The sequence below is a fragment of the Saccoglossus kowalevskii genome, chromosome 18 (genome assembly GCF_978046115.1).
Source record: "Saccoglossus kowalevskii chromosome 18, keSacKowa6.1, whole genome shotgun sequence".
NCBI classification, from domain to species: Eukaryota; Metazoa; Hemichordata; class Enteropneusta; family Harrimaniidae; genus Saccoglossus; species Saccoglossus kowalevskii.
The window spans coordinates 23,773,748-23,791,456 of record NC_140658.1 but is presented as its reverse complement, the minus strand read 5'-3'; the positions used below and the strand labels follow the sequence as shown (position 1 = coordinate 23,791,456).

The following is a 17,709-nucleotide window of genomic DNA, read 5'->3' as shown; positions in this document are numbered from 1 at the left end:
TCCAGCAAATTATCTGCCCATATTAACTATAGCCCCTTTTGTAATCCCTCTAATACTTATATTTTGTGTTTCAATTACATAATGTTGGTCCAAAAATGTCAGCTTCTATTATTTGAACACAATCCTATTATCAAGGTCGCGTTTGTATTGCGCTGGTCCCGCTAACTCTGGGTAAGCAATATATGCGAAATAGAAAGAGCTTTACAATTGCGGTGGTGATGCGTTGTACTATAGCGCCACCATCGACAAAAGTATCATACTCTGCTGTCGCCTACGGCGTAATCGCAACCAACATCAACTGTTGGTCGTAAAGCGTATTTTTACAGTCAACCTTGTTTAGTTGAAACGTGATTGTGGGTTCATACCTCTTCTTGTGTCGGTCTTCAGTCTTTGTGATTGTATTTTAGTCATTTCTGATGAATTTGGTGTCATTATTTTTTTTTATGTTCAGACATTAGGATGTGTATTGAGCTATGGTTCACCCCACAAGCTTGCGTAACACAGACGTGCGAGGCCAAATGTCATCGCAAATAAAAGTCGATAAAAGTACACCATTTTCATATAGCACGCAACAGAAACCAATCGATAGTATGTTTATTAAACACTAACCAGCCTATTTCTGAGTCTGTCAATGAGCTTCGTGTTCGTTAAGAGAAAATAATTTTATAAGTGGGTAATACGCATCCGGTAAATACTGGCTAAATGAATAAATATAAATTGTCAATCCGAAAATCACGTGGGTGAGCCAACTATTCCCAATGAATGACATTAAATCGCATATATTTAGCATAATACAACTTTCTTAAAGGATGATGTTCGTCGCGCTGCGCATGTCCGACGTTTGTGTTGATAAACATTGATTTTCCTACAATCCAATACGCTCTTCTAATGGAAATCATAAGTATGAGGTTTGAGCTGGGTGACTCATTAGATACCTTCCAATCACCAAAAACAATACCTAATTAAAGTACTCGTTGATCTGCGCAACAGTCAAGGTTGCCATATTTGTTTATATTTGACTCGTATATCTCGCGCATGCGTGGCGCGACGACTACTATATTATATATGCCAGGTTGTACTGAGTACCTAAAATAAGTACAGAAATGTGTAAACATGTAACGGCCAAATCCTGAATACTATTATTATCGTATTCAACTGTGAGTTCAAACATAGTAATTTCTTGAGAGAAACAAGACATGTAAAATAAGGTGAAGGCGCCATCTAGTGGCGAGTTTGTTAACCTTGTTGAGGTTAAAGGTGAAACGGCAGCCATGGTTTTGTTTTGACTGCGGATACATGGGGGAAAGCATTGTGTGCAGAAAATTCAAATTCATGTTATATGGTCTGACTGAAGGATCTTGTTCTAATTTTGAAAAAAGTGGAACTCCTTAGTTCTAGGAAGCAGTATTGACTCTGGGTTAGTTCGGTAAGACACTAACATTAATATTATCTATTATTGTTTGCATCTTGGCGGAGCAGACATTCCGGTATCTATTAATAGTAACTATGTAATTTCATGAAATCAAGGATGTAGTTTTTCCTTGAAGTTTGAAATATTGTCTATGATACATGTTTTAAATACTCATAAACGGTGGTGCTTATGGGAATGTGTCATTTAATTGTTAAACGCAGTGTTGTATCGAAATGTCGTATTTTACTCTAAATGTCACAGTAACACGTTTAACCGATGCTGGTTAGCCTATATAATTACTGTTATTTCACGTAATCCTCGTGGAGCATCTTCCCTTCTATTTGTTTCAGTTAATGAGCGTTCAAAGTGTTTGGACATTCGCGGATTAGGCATTCAGAGATTCTGAGAACTGTCAGCAGCTCATTTGAGCTTATGCTAATGAGGTCAAAGGTCACAACAAAATATATGTTCATTATTCATTCTTGAGAAATGTCATGACAACAGGAAATGACACCTACAAAACATATATTATCATCTATATTGTTTCATTTGTCCTTAATACATCTGTGGGTACTGTGACATTATAATTCACTCATCAACTGCTGTACCATTGCTACTAACTCAATACTAGAGTTCGCAATCAATTGACGCTTAGTGAGTGTTGAAATACGTTCTCGTTATTGCTTCCTCAATATAATCAGCAAAGATTAATGAGGGGTGACACATGTTTCTGGAGTATGTGCTAACCCCTCTTCTCATTCATGCCCGAATACAGGAAAGGTGACATATGCTGCAATGTATGTGGTTGACATATTGGGGGTCAATCGTGTGGGAGGACATTGTATGTATTAATGGATAAGCAATGCACCGTAAGCAACCCTATTTACAAAGCATAAATAACATACATATCCATATCTGTAGTAAAAACGCAATTCACAAATTCAAGAACACAACAAAGCAAATGACTGACACAAAATGGACATTACCAAATGAGTCAAATTAGTGAATGAGAGGGAAACATATATGTATCGTAATATACATGAAACAATGTCAGGTGATGCTCCACATGTTGCACCCACCATATATCATTTTAAATTTTAATCAAGGGGTTTCTTTTTGAATTTTGAAACCTGGCACCCATACCAAACTGATGATACTGATGTCATCTACGAAATCGAATATCTGTAACAGGGCTATCGCATTTAAATAAAATTGAATGTTTAGACGTATCGTTCTACACATAACACTCGGTTTAATGGTTGGACGGAAGGGACAGATTTTTTTTCAACAAGTCTGCATACAATAACATATGGTACGCAAAAAACGCGTAAAATGGGTGTTAATTAGTTATTTTACCCGTATACACGTGTATCGTGTTTGGGGTAGAATATTTAAAAAATAGAGTGGGAAAAACGGAATCTCATGAATTCATGTTACCTCAACTTGGAAACAGTATGATTTTTGTATGAATATAGGGTATCTATTTTAAGTTTCTGCACTTAAAAAGAGGTATAATTTCACAAAAATAAGTATGTGTTTAGAGGCTTTTTTTAAAAGCTATACTTCAGCCTAGCATACTCTAGCATAGCGAATGAACTGGAAAATGTATATCTAATAAGTAATACAATATAATTGCATAAGCCTGGAAAATTCTCTTCCAATGTATGATCAAATGTTCAATTTCTAGTATGTGGTTAACCATATTATGTCCACTTGGCAGTCTGTAACCTGTCAAATCTCAAGATGAATATTCCATCCACGAGGGCCCTGTTGCAATTGTTCTCTCATTGACATGTTACTTCGATGTGTTAAAGTACTGAGAGTTATTAGTATTATAGCACAATAATGTTAGGGTTAGTGGCACGTTCTTTGACTGTTTGGTCTCCTCACATGTTGTTTGTTCAAATTGCAATGTTGTAAATTTTGCTATGGATATATTCCATATTAGGACCAACGTGATGACGTCATAGTAATCATGGCGTCTACCAGTCTTGAGCGAGTATCTTGAACCTTGGGCAAGGTTCCACCAAAGTAATAATAAGTATTTGAAACACCCGCACAGGCACATAACGGAAAATGGTTCATTAGACACGGAAGAGCAATGAAATTATTTTAAATTAAAAATTTGTTAATCATTTTAGTGTATGGGAACATCTTATTGACATTTTATGGAATACATTGAAGGATTCGTCACTATTTCCAGAAAGTTATGGACGAAACACAAGGGATTATTGAGGAGTTTTGATTTTGGGGTGATCCAGATCCAGGTGCCATGGAAGATCTAAACACATATTTAATGATATTTCATTACAAGATAACAAAAATTGTCGACAGATTATTCTGAATTTCAGTAAGAATCCAGATGCCGGTACAATGGAACACTTTTGTAATGATATTTCATCACAAGATAACTAACATTGTGGACAGATGATCGTAGGGGTTTTCATACAGGCAAGAATCGGTTACATATCATCTGGATCTGATTATTTTGGAAACTGAATTTGTTAGATGCGAGAGATTGTCTTTGAGACAGAGACCGATCAATTTCGAGAGAGATGTGGGTCCACTTGCCATGAAGGCATCAACTTGTTATGTAGATTCATATCGATTGATTGATTGATTACACTATTCAAAGGCTTGATTTTAACTATCAAAGGACCTATAAACTACTTGGCCTCGTATATGATGGCACTCTGGTTAGGTAATCGAAGGTCAGATAAGACAGATGATAAATATTGCCTTCTTTAAATGAACGCACATGTCATTGGGCTAATGGTGTTCTGTTATAAAAATACATAGTAATACAATTAATTAGTATTAGTAATAATAAGTTCTATTCAGCTGTGATGAAAGTATGTGTTCTATTCTAGTTCATTGTGCACAACACATGTAACAATGCAACACGTCTATGAGTAAATTCTAATGAAGATAGATGTAGAGTTCACATGTTTCTAGTTCAATGACAAAAATATTCAGTTTTCAAAAGATGTGAAAGCTGGCTACAATCCCAAATTATATATCATACTGTAGGATAATTAGCATAACCAATTAACATGCCAAATCAGCATCCTTTTAGTGAATTAGTCCAGCACCAATAAGCATTACACAATGTAAATATGTATATATAAGTCTTCCACTTTACCTAATGCCTGGTCTGGAGTAGAGATTGAGCTTAGAATGTTATGCATAGGTGCAAAATGAAACATTTAAACAAATTCTTACCAAACCAAGATAGAGTGTATAAATCGGCTTCGAGTTGCACTCGCAATCCAGCCTAATCATCGACTGAGTACATTGTAATTAAATTCAGCTGGCGTACAAGTGGTAGTATAATATTGGGATTGATATATCGAGATTTCTTTATGGGCGGCTTTCCGAAGACCACCCCCACACCTCGAAAATTAAAGTTGTGAAATTTTCGACAGTGAAAATTATTTAAAGCTGAGCTGGGAGTAAATTCAATGCAATTGATGATGAATCAGTATTATAAAACACATTCTATTTTAGTGCCATTGTACAACCATTTTCAATGACCATAATTTATTTATAATTTATTTGTTTATACGAAAGACCATACCTACGAATGAGTACAATATGTGTACGAGGTTTAGCCTACAGAACGGTGATCAAACCAATTACCGAGCTAAATCTATAGCATACTCTGTCGCGCTGGACGTGATTGAACTGTTGATGTTATATCATTCGTGTGGCATTGCGACAGAACGTGTTACCATGTTAATCACTGATAACAGCGGATTATGGTACACTGTCGATCGTTCCGGTTCAAGTTCCAATATACGTATGTTGTATAGAGATTAAAACTATTGAACATTAAATTATTCTTAAACACATTAATGCACATATATAAATGAATAGCATGCAAAGTCGATTTTGATACATGTAACAGGGCCACTGTAATTATGGCATAGTTATTAGGATCGGCATTGATTGATCTGACATGTGTTGGCTTCAGATAGTGTGGTCTGACTTTAGTTAGAGTTAGTTTAGAATCCGCATTTGGCAGCAAATGAAGTTTGATTTACAAAATAAATATATATATATAATCATAAGTGTTGTTTATGATGTTGTTGTATTTGTCTAAACAGGAAATAATTATTTGTGCGTAAATATTTATGTTTGTTAACTGTGGAATACTGTAAAATTATTTTCGCTATTTTCGCTGAAGGAGTGATTCATTGAAAATAAAATTCAGTGAATATACCTTTTTCCATATTTTACATTCAACTCGTCAAAAATCAGTGAAAATAAATTCTATACAAAACACTAAAAAAATCTTTTCAGCGAAACTAATTCCAGCTAAGACAAAGTATTTTAGGTACATCAGTATACTCATTCGTTCGCTTCTGTAATTCTGTAACGTGTTAATATAGTCGTACAAATGACCGTGCTAGGCATGACATGGCTTGACGCTGAGGTGCTAACATGACGTTGACGGGTTGCTATGGGGATATCATCGATTAAATATTTTCTGCGTCGGTTGTTACGTAGAGGGATAAACTAGCTCATGCTTGGGTTATTTATGGATTTTGTAATTACTTTTTGCTAAATAAAACTAATTCATGGTCTAATGTTAAACTTCAACCTCACGAGATATCACGGTAAAAATCAGCAACTCCCAATTGAAATTGCACTCATCCTTGAACGCCCGCGAGATACTTCAAAAATTCCTTAGTACTTTCCTATTTCCGGTGTTGAAACATGTTTCCTGTCGTCGTCTATTAATTCGGAGCAATTAAGTCAATCATATGTAAATTATATTTGCATATTTAAATGCCAGGCTAACATTAGTATTCAGGGATTACCGTAGATTTAAACTTTGGACATAACACAATACGAGCTTCGTGGTCGGAGTAGACGGACACTATTGCCTCTCTACAGTGCCTAGTAGATCACCAACGCATCGTTATCGTGATAAGAAGATGAATCAAGCCACCGTTGTGGTGGCGGTGATGATATGTATCACTGCCGTTCGGGGAGCGTCGGTCCACGTATGTATCTTTTATGAATTATCAAATTACTGACAATGTGTTCGTGTTTTGCCACACACTCTTTATTCTCTTAAATGAGTTCCGCTTATTTCGGTGGGACAATATGGTTTATTTGGATGTTATATGGTTAGATAACTTTTGTAGGCCAAACATACGAAATTAAACGAACAAGGAATGACGTTGCGTAGTGTATATTCTCAGTGTCCATCAGGGAAGCAAAATTTGAGCTGGCGTCAACTGGAACCCAAGCTACATACTTATGACAATAACACAAACATCATACGTAAAACATTTGTTGATTAAGATTTGAAAATAACATACTTGATCAAATCAATGGGACGGTAACCAGACATGTAGCTGTTCTTTAAATCTCTAGAATTTTACTAGATTTTGTTTCATTTTACCGGTTTTTGCCATGCCCATTATTAATTGACATAAGTTGATGATGTATCTATCTCGATTGATCCTAAGTAGAGTTGTGTAATCCTGTAAATCATTTACATTCAAATCCATTCTAAGGCCGCTGAGTCGACTTATATTGATAGTTCAACTCCCTGTTTTTATTGTAAGTCGGAAAAACCATTCAGTAATTTTAAAATATATTTGCCTCGTTAGGGATGGCCAGATGTTGTCTGTATTGGATTACTCTGTATCCCAGTGAAGATTCATTCAAACGCAGTAATTATATTTATATAATTTATAATCTATGTCATCCTGTTTGCAATTCCTCCATTCAAACAGCAGTGGCAGAGTAATTATAATAAAATAAATTTCAGATCGAATCAAACCGAATTTAGACTTAAATCGTTTAATGCGGAAAAGCAGGTCAATTGTGAGAGATTATGAAAGATTAAATTCCATCCCAAGGTCACATGCATAGTCATGTTCGCATACAATAACTTGATATAAATTGCCAAACTAGAAACAAAGCCAATTTGAGTACATTTTATATTGTATTGTGGAATGCGGGTGTTGTATAACTGTACAGTTGTACAGCCACATAACGAATACAGTTAATCATTCTCCTCTTAGCTGTACTTACCACGACAACTGAATAACCGGGTGGTACCAACACCACGATATCACACAACGGAAAAAAACGCATCGATCATAGCGGAGCTCAACTTAAGTTATTTTTGTGTGTTTATTGTCTAATCCAGACAATAATGTGGAACGTCTGACACGAATACTTGGATTGCGTATAAATAAAACACACTGTGGTACGCACATTTGGAAGCGATTCTTTTAGCAGTTGTAACAGTATTTTACTTTAGTTCACTAAGTTTTATGTCCGGTTTTTAAAATACTGACACAAGCTGAATATTGACGTTATTTGATTTAAAATGAAGGCGACGAATTGGGAAAAAATGTCACATACATAAGGTTTTAGCCCTTTTAGGTATAATTGTTGTAAAATTATATAATGTATATATAGTGATATATAGGCTATTAGCATGATTCAATGAATGTGACACCGGTAGTTAGGTGTTTCATTAATGTGTTATATGCTTAGTACATTGGTATTATGGCGATGCTGAAGATATGGTTCATTTCTATGTTATGTCTTTTGATGTAACCATGACGTCTTTCATTACTCGCACAAATTAACTGATCTTATTCTTTGTTTGCATGATGTTATGCCATGGCGGTTTTGATGGTATTTAGTCTGTATTGGTACGTCAAGAGGGACCACGTGAGTGCTTTATTTTTTTCTATTAATTTTTCAACAAATGTGAAAATAAATAAGCAGGTGTATACTAATAAATACCTTGAAAGGCTTCGTCTTTGTCTACCCATTGCCATCACATGAAAGATAATAATTCATACATGTATATGTTGGGCTGGAAATGGAATGCATTAATTGTGAATTAATTACGCATTAGTGTATATTTCTGGATGTTAATTTCAGTTAATGTTTTTTTGTAGATTGTATCGTTAAGGGTGATCCTCACTTCGAGACGTTTGACGGATACAAGTACACCTATATGGGATTCTGTTCTTACAAGGTTGTCGCGTGGTGTGGGGAGGGGGTAACTAGACCTATGCCACTAATTACAGTCACTACCAGAGAGACAAATCCAAAAAAGGTTGGACATACCCAGGTGATAAGTTTAATATTACGTCGCTTTGGTACTCGTCATTTTACTGAGGTCATTCCGGATGATTGCTCATTCAAGGTCAGTGGTAATTTAGCATCATACAATCACCATCATTTTATAATAGTAACACGGGCATGAATGGACGTGAATGTCAAGCTCAAAAATTAGGAATGTTAATTACAAAACTCGAGAGCAAAATTCGAAAACAAAAATATTAGTTCAATGCAAATATACAACGCATATAGAATGTAATATGTAAGGTGAAGTGTCGATATGTGTCACGTGATTACATCATGGTATATATGATATACGTGTGTATATGTCTCAAAAACAACAAGATAAGTGCGGAACAAATTAACACAATCATTGCATTAATTTTATTCGTTCAATATTTGAACAGTTGAATGGTCGGGAATGGACGACATTTCCTTATATTTGGCCGGCACATGGAAGCGTACACAAAGAAGGAAACATATTTACTATAGAATCATACGGTCAGTACAAAGTTGTATTCGATTGCAAGATACACATGGTGGATATCATCTTAACGCACCCGGATGCTATCGGTAATCTGTGTGGGATGTGTGGCAACTATAACGGAAATGATACGGAGACAGACGAACTCCAAGGTTATGAATCCATTGACGCTTTGGCGACGGCGTTCAAAGCACCTGATCCAGATCCAGGGTGAGACACTGCGTATATAATTGTTCATACCTCGCTAATCACATAATGTTTATAATCGTTTTATCAAATTAAAACAATGTATTGATCTGTGGTTCTGTTATGTCATCAACGCTTTCAAATAGAGACATTTGCCTTGTGCTGTTTAAAATATATTATTGTATACGTAAATCTATACTTGGAGGCACGTGATTGACCTATGTAAAATAAGATATCATGCTTTCAACATTGAGTAACACCTGCAACTTTATTTTACTTCTAGATGCCGCTGATGAGATATAGGATAAAAAAATGTGATAGATGATACTGAAGACAACGAATGAAATATATACACTATTTTACATGGCATTAACCCTACTGACACTACTATTACTTAACAATGTTCCAATTAATACTAACTACCCAACTGATGTGTATTATTTGTAGTTAATCGGAAATATTGCATGAATAGATAAAATGTATCTCCACATCGGAATAATTATTGTCATCAGTAAACTAAATGATGTACATATCTGTTAGTAAATAAATAAATACAGGGCTAAGTATCCTTAGTTTTCTATAGATTATAAATCATGTAACCATAATGGCAATTAAAATGTAATTGGTATAGTATTGAATGTATTTAGTATTCATTTTAATTAACATATAATGTATATAACGTTATACATATTTTCTTATCAGTTAAAACAGCAATGTTTTATGTAACCGTCATATGCTTTCCAAAAAACGTCATATTATAGAAGATGTACAGAATGTTAGATATAAAATTCAATTGATCGACTCTTTTTTTTGAGTTAAATAACAATAAACTAATATTGTGAGTTGATTAATAATAAACCTATGTTTTGAATGTTCATTTCACTGGCAATTGTCTTGCAGTTAATAAATGAACAGTAAAGTCTTATAATTCATCTCCTGCATATAGTAAAACTACGATGGCAAATACAACTAAAACAATATATAGGTAGCGTGTACTCACGAGAACCGATGCGATTAGTACGAGTGATACGTGCATGTCTCTTTTTATGTATAATATAATCACGTCTCATCGGAGTAAACAACGAAACAGACAATTAATAGTAAACAATACAATAAGTACAATATACAAAGTACAATCTATTCTAGTGAATAACTGGAAGAACCTCAGAGTTGTCGTTAGATGTAGTCGGTGATATTTCACAATAGGCGTTAAGTTACAGTAGTACTGGTAAGAAAGATTATTCAGTAAAAATATGTTCCACCAAGAAGTCAACACAAATCAGTGACAGTCATTTAGGTTTCAATTATGTTACTTATTGGAAAAATAAAAGAGCCACCAAATGCAAGGAGCCAGTCATTTGGTTCTTTAACTATATGACTGTGTACACATTACAATATATTTTAGACAGCTATAATCCGATAGGTGAGATAGATCTTTTCAAAAATAGTAATTGATTACTATCCTAACACAACTTTACAAGTGCTTACGCACAAAAACATGCCGTCACATGAAATTACGCTCTGTAATTATCATTCACCAAGTGTATTAATTCACAACACTTCGACATTTTCGACATTGTGAAATTCGTTTTCATACAGAAAAATACGGTATTTTTACCAAGTAAAGTCATACTTATAAAAGTTATTGTTCATACATGAGTTGTTGAATACACTACATAGTTTGTAATTTCATTCAGCTTCTTTCATGTAATAATTCAAGAAAAATAAAAGGCATATATAGAATATAGCAAATTATCATTTTTTTTATATTATTTTATTTTTTATTATTCTTGAGTAATCGGTAGTTATAAAAAATAGTTATGAGTGCTTACGGAATACATTTCGTTATGAATTATTTTTAATATAAATCTGAAATTTCACAATGTCGAAAACGGAATGGTTTTAATCCTAGTCTTTTACCTAGAAAGGTCTTATATCGCAACCAAATACTCTCGCTTACCGTTTACAGCCTTTGAATCGATACCAGCATACTGTAGGAGTCTTTCATTAATTTAATATAATCCAATCATCTTTCATATAAACACTTAATTTGACAGTTTGACAACAATGTTTGACTTTTAGTGAAAGCGTGTTGATGACAACTTCAATAATTAAAATTAAACGAAACTGACATTGCATGTACAACTACATATGCTAATATACAACTATATGCTGATACAAACAAAATTAGATCATATGGTTTTGAATCTGGCGTGGAATGCTACATATAACTGAAGACCAACATAACAATATAATCACAAATTATTCAAAATGTTTTTAAATGACAATTATACATGTGATGTATTACGTAGCTAAGTACGTACGTCATTATAAATACCATTCCTAAGTACGGCAGCTGGCGCGGATTGAAATGTTTTACATCGCGTCAGTTAGATTCCCGTAAAATGTGTAGATTATATACTTTCTATAACACGTGCGTATTTCATAAACAAGAATAATACTAACAAGTATCCGTATGCGTTAAAGATGTTTGTATCAGTATTGAGCAGTTAGGTAAAGCTATATATAATCACACGCATATTACTGTCAAAAACTAACGTCTGGTATCTGTCTGTCTGTCACGCATACTCCAACTGTGCCAGACTGCGTTCGTGTTCTACTTCTCATGTGATTACACTGAGCGGGGAGATGAAAATATGCCATAATGTTTACATCCATACTGGCAACATGATTCACCCTTGACATGCAAGCGTCTACCCAGTGTTAATTCATTCATTAATTCATTCATTCGTTCATTCATTCATTCATTCATTAGCTGTTAATTTATTGGAGGAAATACGCTAAAAGACAGCTGTTCTTTCACATAGTAAATTATTCCCACTTTATACTACTCAAACTACGTGTTTAAAAATATGTGTATAGATTATTACCATCACAAAAATGCCGACAGTATATTTCATTAATTTTGACTTATTATTTTTTTTTTTTACTTGGACTTATTAGTTTAGATATATTATCCGGTTTGTCGTCGTCCACACACAAATGTAGGTCATCGGTCAAATCATTGTATATAACAGTCTTTAGACAGTCTCCAATCATACTGTGTTTTAAATATTTGAATATAGTTGACGTCTTCTTACTCAAGAAGTGAGTACCCTGTTAAGTGGTCTGGATCTTCGATCGCTTGTTTCGTCATTTCAAGTGGTATGACCAGTGGTATGAAACCCGTTTGCAGGCCCCAACTACATATGAAACAAACTAGGTAACAAATACATACAATACTTTCTTTTCTGAATGATGAAATGTAAAAAGCATATCAAAATATCAATGTTTCTATCATCTCATATATTGGGAAATTGAAGCGGTCATATACCTTGGATTGGGCAATATTTTCCAAGGTCAATGCGACTGCGACCCATTCTGGGGATGTAATCGTCCGCCTGCACGGTGTTGTTCCCCTATAGTGGAGTGCTTTGCTGAAACATTCAACTTGCAAATTCGAGATAGAGTATATCAGAATTTCACAGTCGTTTACTGCGTATATTAAAAACAATTTACTACATAAGATATGACAGTAAAACACATTTGCGATTTCATTATAGCATACATCTGAAAAAACGCCCAGAATAGAGATTGGCGAGTTAAAATGTTTACAAATAATTGATGCTTATTTTCAAAATAAGGAACCTTTTTATGAAATAATATGGATGGAAAATGCCATGGACACCAAAAACTATCACAGTATTCAAATTGTCTGCGGACAGCCGTATAGGTTAAGATAGTGGAGTACATGAATAAAAAGTGAAATTACAACCCATGAACGTTTGATATATGTCAACATAAGAATTGCTCTATTAGCAATGTTTCCTAATATGCTTTGAAACTTTTAGTGAGTGTGGTGATACTCGTACAGCTCAGCTACATATTATGAGTATATGTTGTTACATGTCTGGGATACATTTCATGGACGTAACCATACAATATTATTCAATTCCTAAAGGCTTGTGCTTAACATGGGTAAATCATCTGTTGCGACCGTGTTTGTAGGGCAGTTCGTTTAGTTTAGTTGTGAGTGCGCCCGCCTCCAATGGCGATGTCTCTTGGCGTATTATGATTGTTATTCCACCTTTAATGTACTCTTATAAATTGTTTGTTTACATGTATGTGTGAAGACTACTTATAATAATAGGACTAAGAAAATTTCATTAATCATACTAGGCACTATTATGATCGGCAATGTTGATATAATTATTAGCTCAAACTCTCATACTTGGGCACAGCTCCTATTCATACGTTTAATGAAAATTGGTGACGTATTTTTTTAATCCCCATTCTACGCATTATCGCAATTAAAGTACACTTCGCTAGAATTCCTCTAGGTGTTACCTAAAATGCACCAAGAAGGAAATCAGTATGGTAATAGATTATGTCAAAGATAGCGTGAGTTGACGGCAGCACTTTGTTATGGACACCCATCGAAATTTGTCTAGGCGGTATTCAGCCTGTGATCGAACCGGTTTGAACTCAAAACATTTGTAATCACATGCACGTAGTTATATGGAACCCGAATATAATTAATCACCGCGCGTGTAGATATGATGTGTTATTATAATGTTAACGGAGGTGTATATGGTTGGTTTAATATTATTTAAGTTAAATGTATGTATATGTCAATATATTATGTTATAACGCTCTGCTTACTAAGAAATAAACACCAAACTTGGGCTAAGGTCTCTAGAGTGGATTGGCGGGAGACTGAATCTATTTGGTGTGCGTATTAGTTATTTGAATGAAGGACCAATTATCTGCGAGAATCACCGATGCCCGGACACCTCGTATCAAGACACGACAATATATTTGTAATTTATTTACGTTCGTCAGCGAGGTTAAAAACATACTATTATACACACTCAAGTAAAACACACACACACTCTTGGCTAGTTGGCTTACATCAATGTAATATAAAACAAACGCGAGTCACGACAAATGGACATGTAACACACGTCGTAATCCTGTATATGGTGAGCCGTGTGGCCATTACCTCGTGATGTAATGTCACTAAAAAGTCTTAGGTTTTTACAGTTTAAAATGTTTAAATTAAAGGTTGGTCGAAGAAGAATAGCGAAGAACAGTAATATGTATATTATATATATACATGTGGACTTATATTTCATTAGTAAAATAATCTCATTTACGAAATGAAACATTACATGACCAATTTCATTGTAGGAATATTTGAATGCACAATTCAGTTTCAGTTTTTAGTGATTGAGGGCGCTTGATTGTGAACATGAATTTAACAATAGTTTTATCAAATCATTCACCAATGTGACCACTTAAGCATATAAAATAGAGGTAAGGTTTCAGTCTGTGAACAAGGAATACTGAACTCGATATACAAACAAAAACGAGCAATGTTCGAGTAAATTGATAGTTATTCAATAATATTAAGTTCATGATACTAATATTAAATACATTATTATTGATTCATCCAAATTAATGAATATATAATGAGACATCTTCAAAATAGTATTTAATGGCTTTAAGAGTAGTTGTCGAAATGGGTTCTAAGCGACGTTTACAACTCACGTAAAATAGAATGTTCAATTTCAATAATTTCTAATGCGCTACGTGGTGACCGCCGCTTTTAACAAAACATTCATTTCTCGTATTTATTTCGTCAATCGATTTTACAATTTACAGTTTGTAGCAAAGTATGCTGACATCACATATCAAATTGATTTTCTCTCCAACCTCGCGCCAATGCGCGACCTTACTAGAGGTCCGGGGACATCCCCCGTAAAATGTTGAAATCTCGACCCTCTGAAACGCTGTTTTGGAGGGACGACCCCTCTCGTGTGCCGCCGCCACTGTATTAGAATGTTTTGTACAAACTACTCTAATGTGAGTGGAAAATTTACATCTTCTGAATTATTACGTATGCGATCATTGCGATGTCACTTATATAATTTGTCATATAATACAGCATCACTTCGCATATGAACATCTAAAAGGTAAGACAATAACAATATATGAATAAACTAAAATTAAAAAAAGATTGGCAAAGTGCATCGGAATTTGTAGAGCGATATGCACGCACTAGTTCCAAGCCAGCGATACAGCACAATTGTTGTGGAGGTAATATGGGGTAAGTAGCTGTCTAAACACACCGATGTTAGGTAGCCAATTGACATGATACGTGCTTAAAATAATAAAAATACCTTTTGGTGCTATGCGGCAATGAGCGAATACATATCACATCAGCATTAATTAATTCTCTACTACAACCAGAGAAAATTATACACAGGCCTTTCCTACATGGGTAAGTACTATATTGTGTAAGCTAATTAATTTGTCTTCAATGGAAATTCTATGTGACGCACAATAGTATTAATTGTTAACACATAAGTTGTAAATCAGTTTTGCAGTATGTATTTTCCCCCAGAAGAACACCCATCTCATTCTCGAATGAAATAATTTGACACCAGTTTATCATGAATAAATACAACAGGATTAACATTGGTCAAATACACAAGTAAAGTGCAGGTGTTCACTAAGTACTTGTATACACATACCATAGTACACAGTTCCATAGAGTTTATGTTATCACAGTCATTGCTTTATTCAGTTGGAGTTATCACAGTCCACGGATTTATTCCGTTAGTAATACCACAGTCCACAGCTTTGCACGGTGAGTGTTATCACAGTTCACGGCTTTGGACGATGAGTGTTATCACAGTTCACGGCTTTGTACAGATAGTAATATCACAGTCCAACAGAATAACAAACGGGGAAAATAACAATGTTAAGCACACTCAGACGTATTAACAGTGGCTGAATTCACCGCCATTACTGAATTCTTACCACGATGCATCACTATAGCACAAAAATCTATCAAACGTATTGTGCACTAACATTTTAAGTTTTCATATTTGCATAAGAATGACAAGAGTGTGCATGACTTGTATAATGGATGTGATATTATTCCAAATTGTGGGACCGATATGGCATAGTTGGTTCCTCAAAAAAGTGTTAAGGGACGGTGGTTGTCGTGCCACGCGTGCGCGAGATATGGGACTCGTATAAACAAAGATGGCGACTTTGACTGCTGCGTAGACCATAAATAAAAGCTGATACGTTACTAAGCTTTAACTGTGTAATTTCTTTGGTGATTTGAAGGTAATTAGTGTACGCTGCCCCTTGGACAAAACACATACTCGTGATTTCCATTGGAAGATCGCATTGGAATGTGGGAAAATCAATGTTTATCAACACAAATGTCGCACATGCGCAGCGCGACGACCACCATCTTTTAAAACTGATGGTTTCCTTATATACGCTTGTTCAAAGATGAAAGAAGTGGTCAGTCAGAAGTAAAAAGCTTGAGAAGTTTTGTCAAATTCATAACAACCTAAAAATGTATACGCAAAAAAATCGGTAACCAGTGTAAAAGTTGAAGAGGTGAAATGACATGTTCTCGAGACGCTGTAGTTTGTTTATATTTGTCATGGGACAGCAAGCAAGACCACTATTATTATAAATCAACCGTGAACAAATAAAAAAAGAACACAATCCAAAGCTTCATCTGGAAATAAAAAGTGTTGTATGGAAGCTATACACCTTAGTTGAGTGTATTCCGTTCTACATGAATTTGCGACAATGAAATGTGACAGCTACACCAGTTGCAAATAGCGGCTGTGCATCCCGATGGTCAATGTGAACGGCAAGATGAGTACAGAGGCAAATTTTGATGACATAACTAACAACCATAGCTTCGGACTACCAATTATTTATCTATAATTTGTTCCGTTTACATTCCATTGTTATATTTTTGCATTGTTTAAGGGTTGTGTGAATGTATTTGATTCCAGTTGCTTTGTATAATTGATTGAGCATAAACAAGATGCTATACAGCGTGCCTTTTGACTAGATTGAATAATGATTAAGTACACAATGTAATGCATGTGTATCTAAAGCAGCGAACAGATCTCACATATTTACCATTATCTGTTGCACTCGAAGGTATTTAAAATATTCAAAAGTGTGCTGCGGTATTGTATGGAGATGTCTCGCATATATGTTTTATTAACTTAATAACCTTTGTTCACTAACAACATTTACAATTGAAACTACACTGAGATACATTTGAAACCAGAAATGTTGAGTTGTTCGCAAAGACAGTAATAAAAACACTGCATTGCTTTAAACTTCCATATTGAGTACGTAGGTGTGTTTTGAAATTTCCATCTGCAGATACACTTATTTTCAATAAATAATACAGAATTGACAGTGATTAAATACATTAATCGCTGGTGTCCACACATCAATGGATTTTGTTTCCGTCTGTAATATCACAGTTCACGACTTTGTACAGTGAATATTATCACAGTCGCAGATTTGTACATATAGTATTATCACAGTCCAACAAAATAACAAACAAAGAGTTCGACAATGTTAAGCACACACAGCATTCCTACAGTCAATATGAGCATTACTGCAGGGACAGATATTGATAGAATAATAATCGTAGACTTAGTCATTAACCTCGAATTTGTTTCGTGTCTTA

General features: G+C 34.7%; 1 protein-coding gene across 1 annotated transcript; it reads left to right on the top strand.

Moving 5' to 3' along the window:
- Window positions 1–6,276: 6,276 nt before the first annotated feature.
- LOC100374867 (BMP-binding endothelial regulator protein-like) lies at window positions 6,277–9,820 on the top strand. The gene is made up of 5 exons (XM_078008092.2): window positions 6,277–6,420; window positions 8,086–8,113; window positions 8,347–8,597; window positions 8,920–9,206; window positions 9,466–9,820. Exons 1-5 carry the CDS (start codon window positions 6,352–6,354, stop codon window positions 9,473–9,475), a joined length of 645 nt encoding a protein of 214 aa, XP_077864218.1. The 5' UTR covers window positions 6,277–6,351; the 3' UTR covers window positions 9,476–9,820.
- The last annotated feature ends 7,889 nt before the right edge of the window (window positions 9,821–17,709 follow it).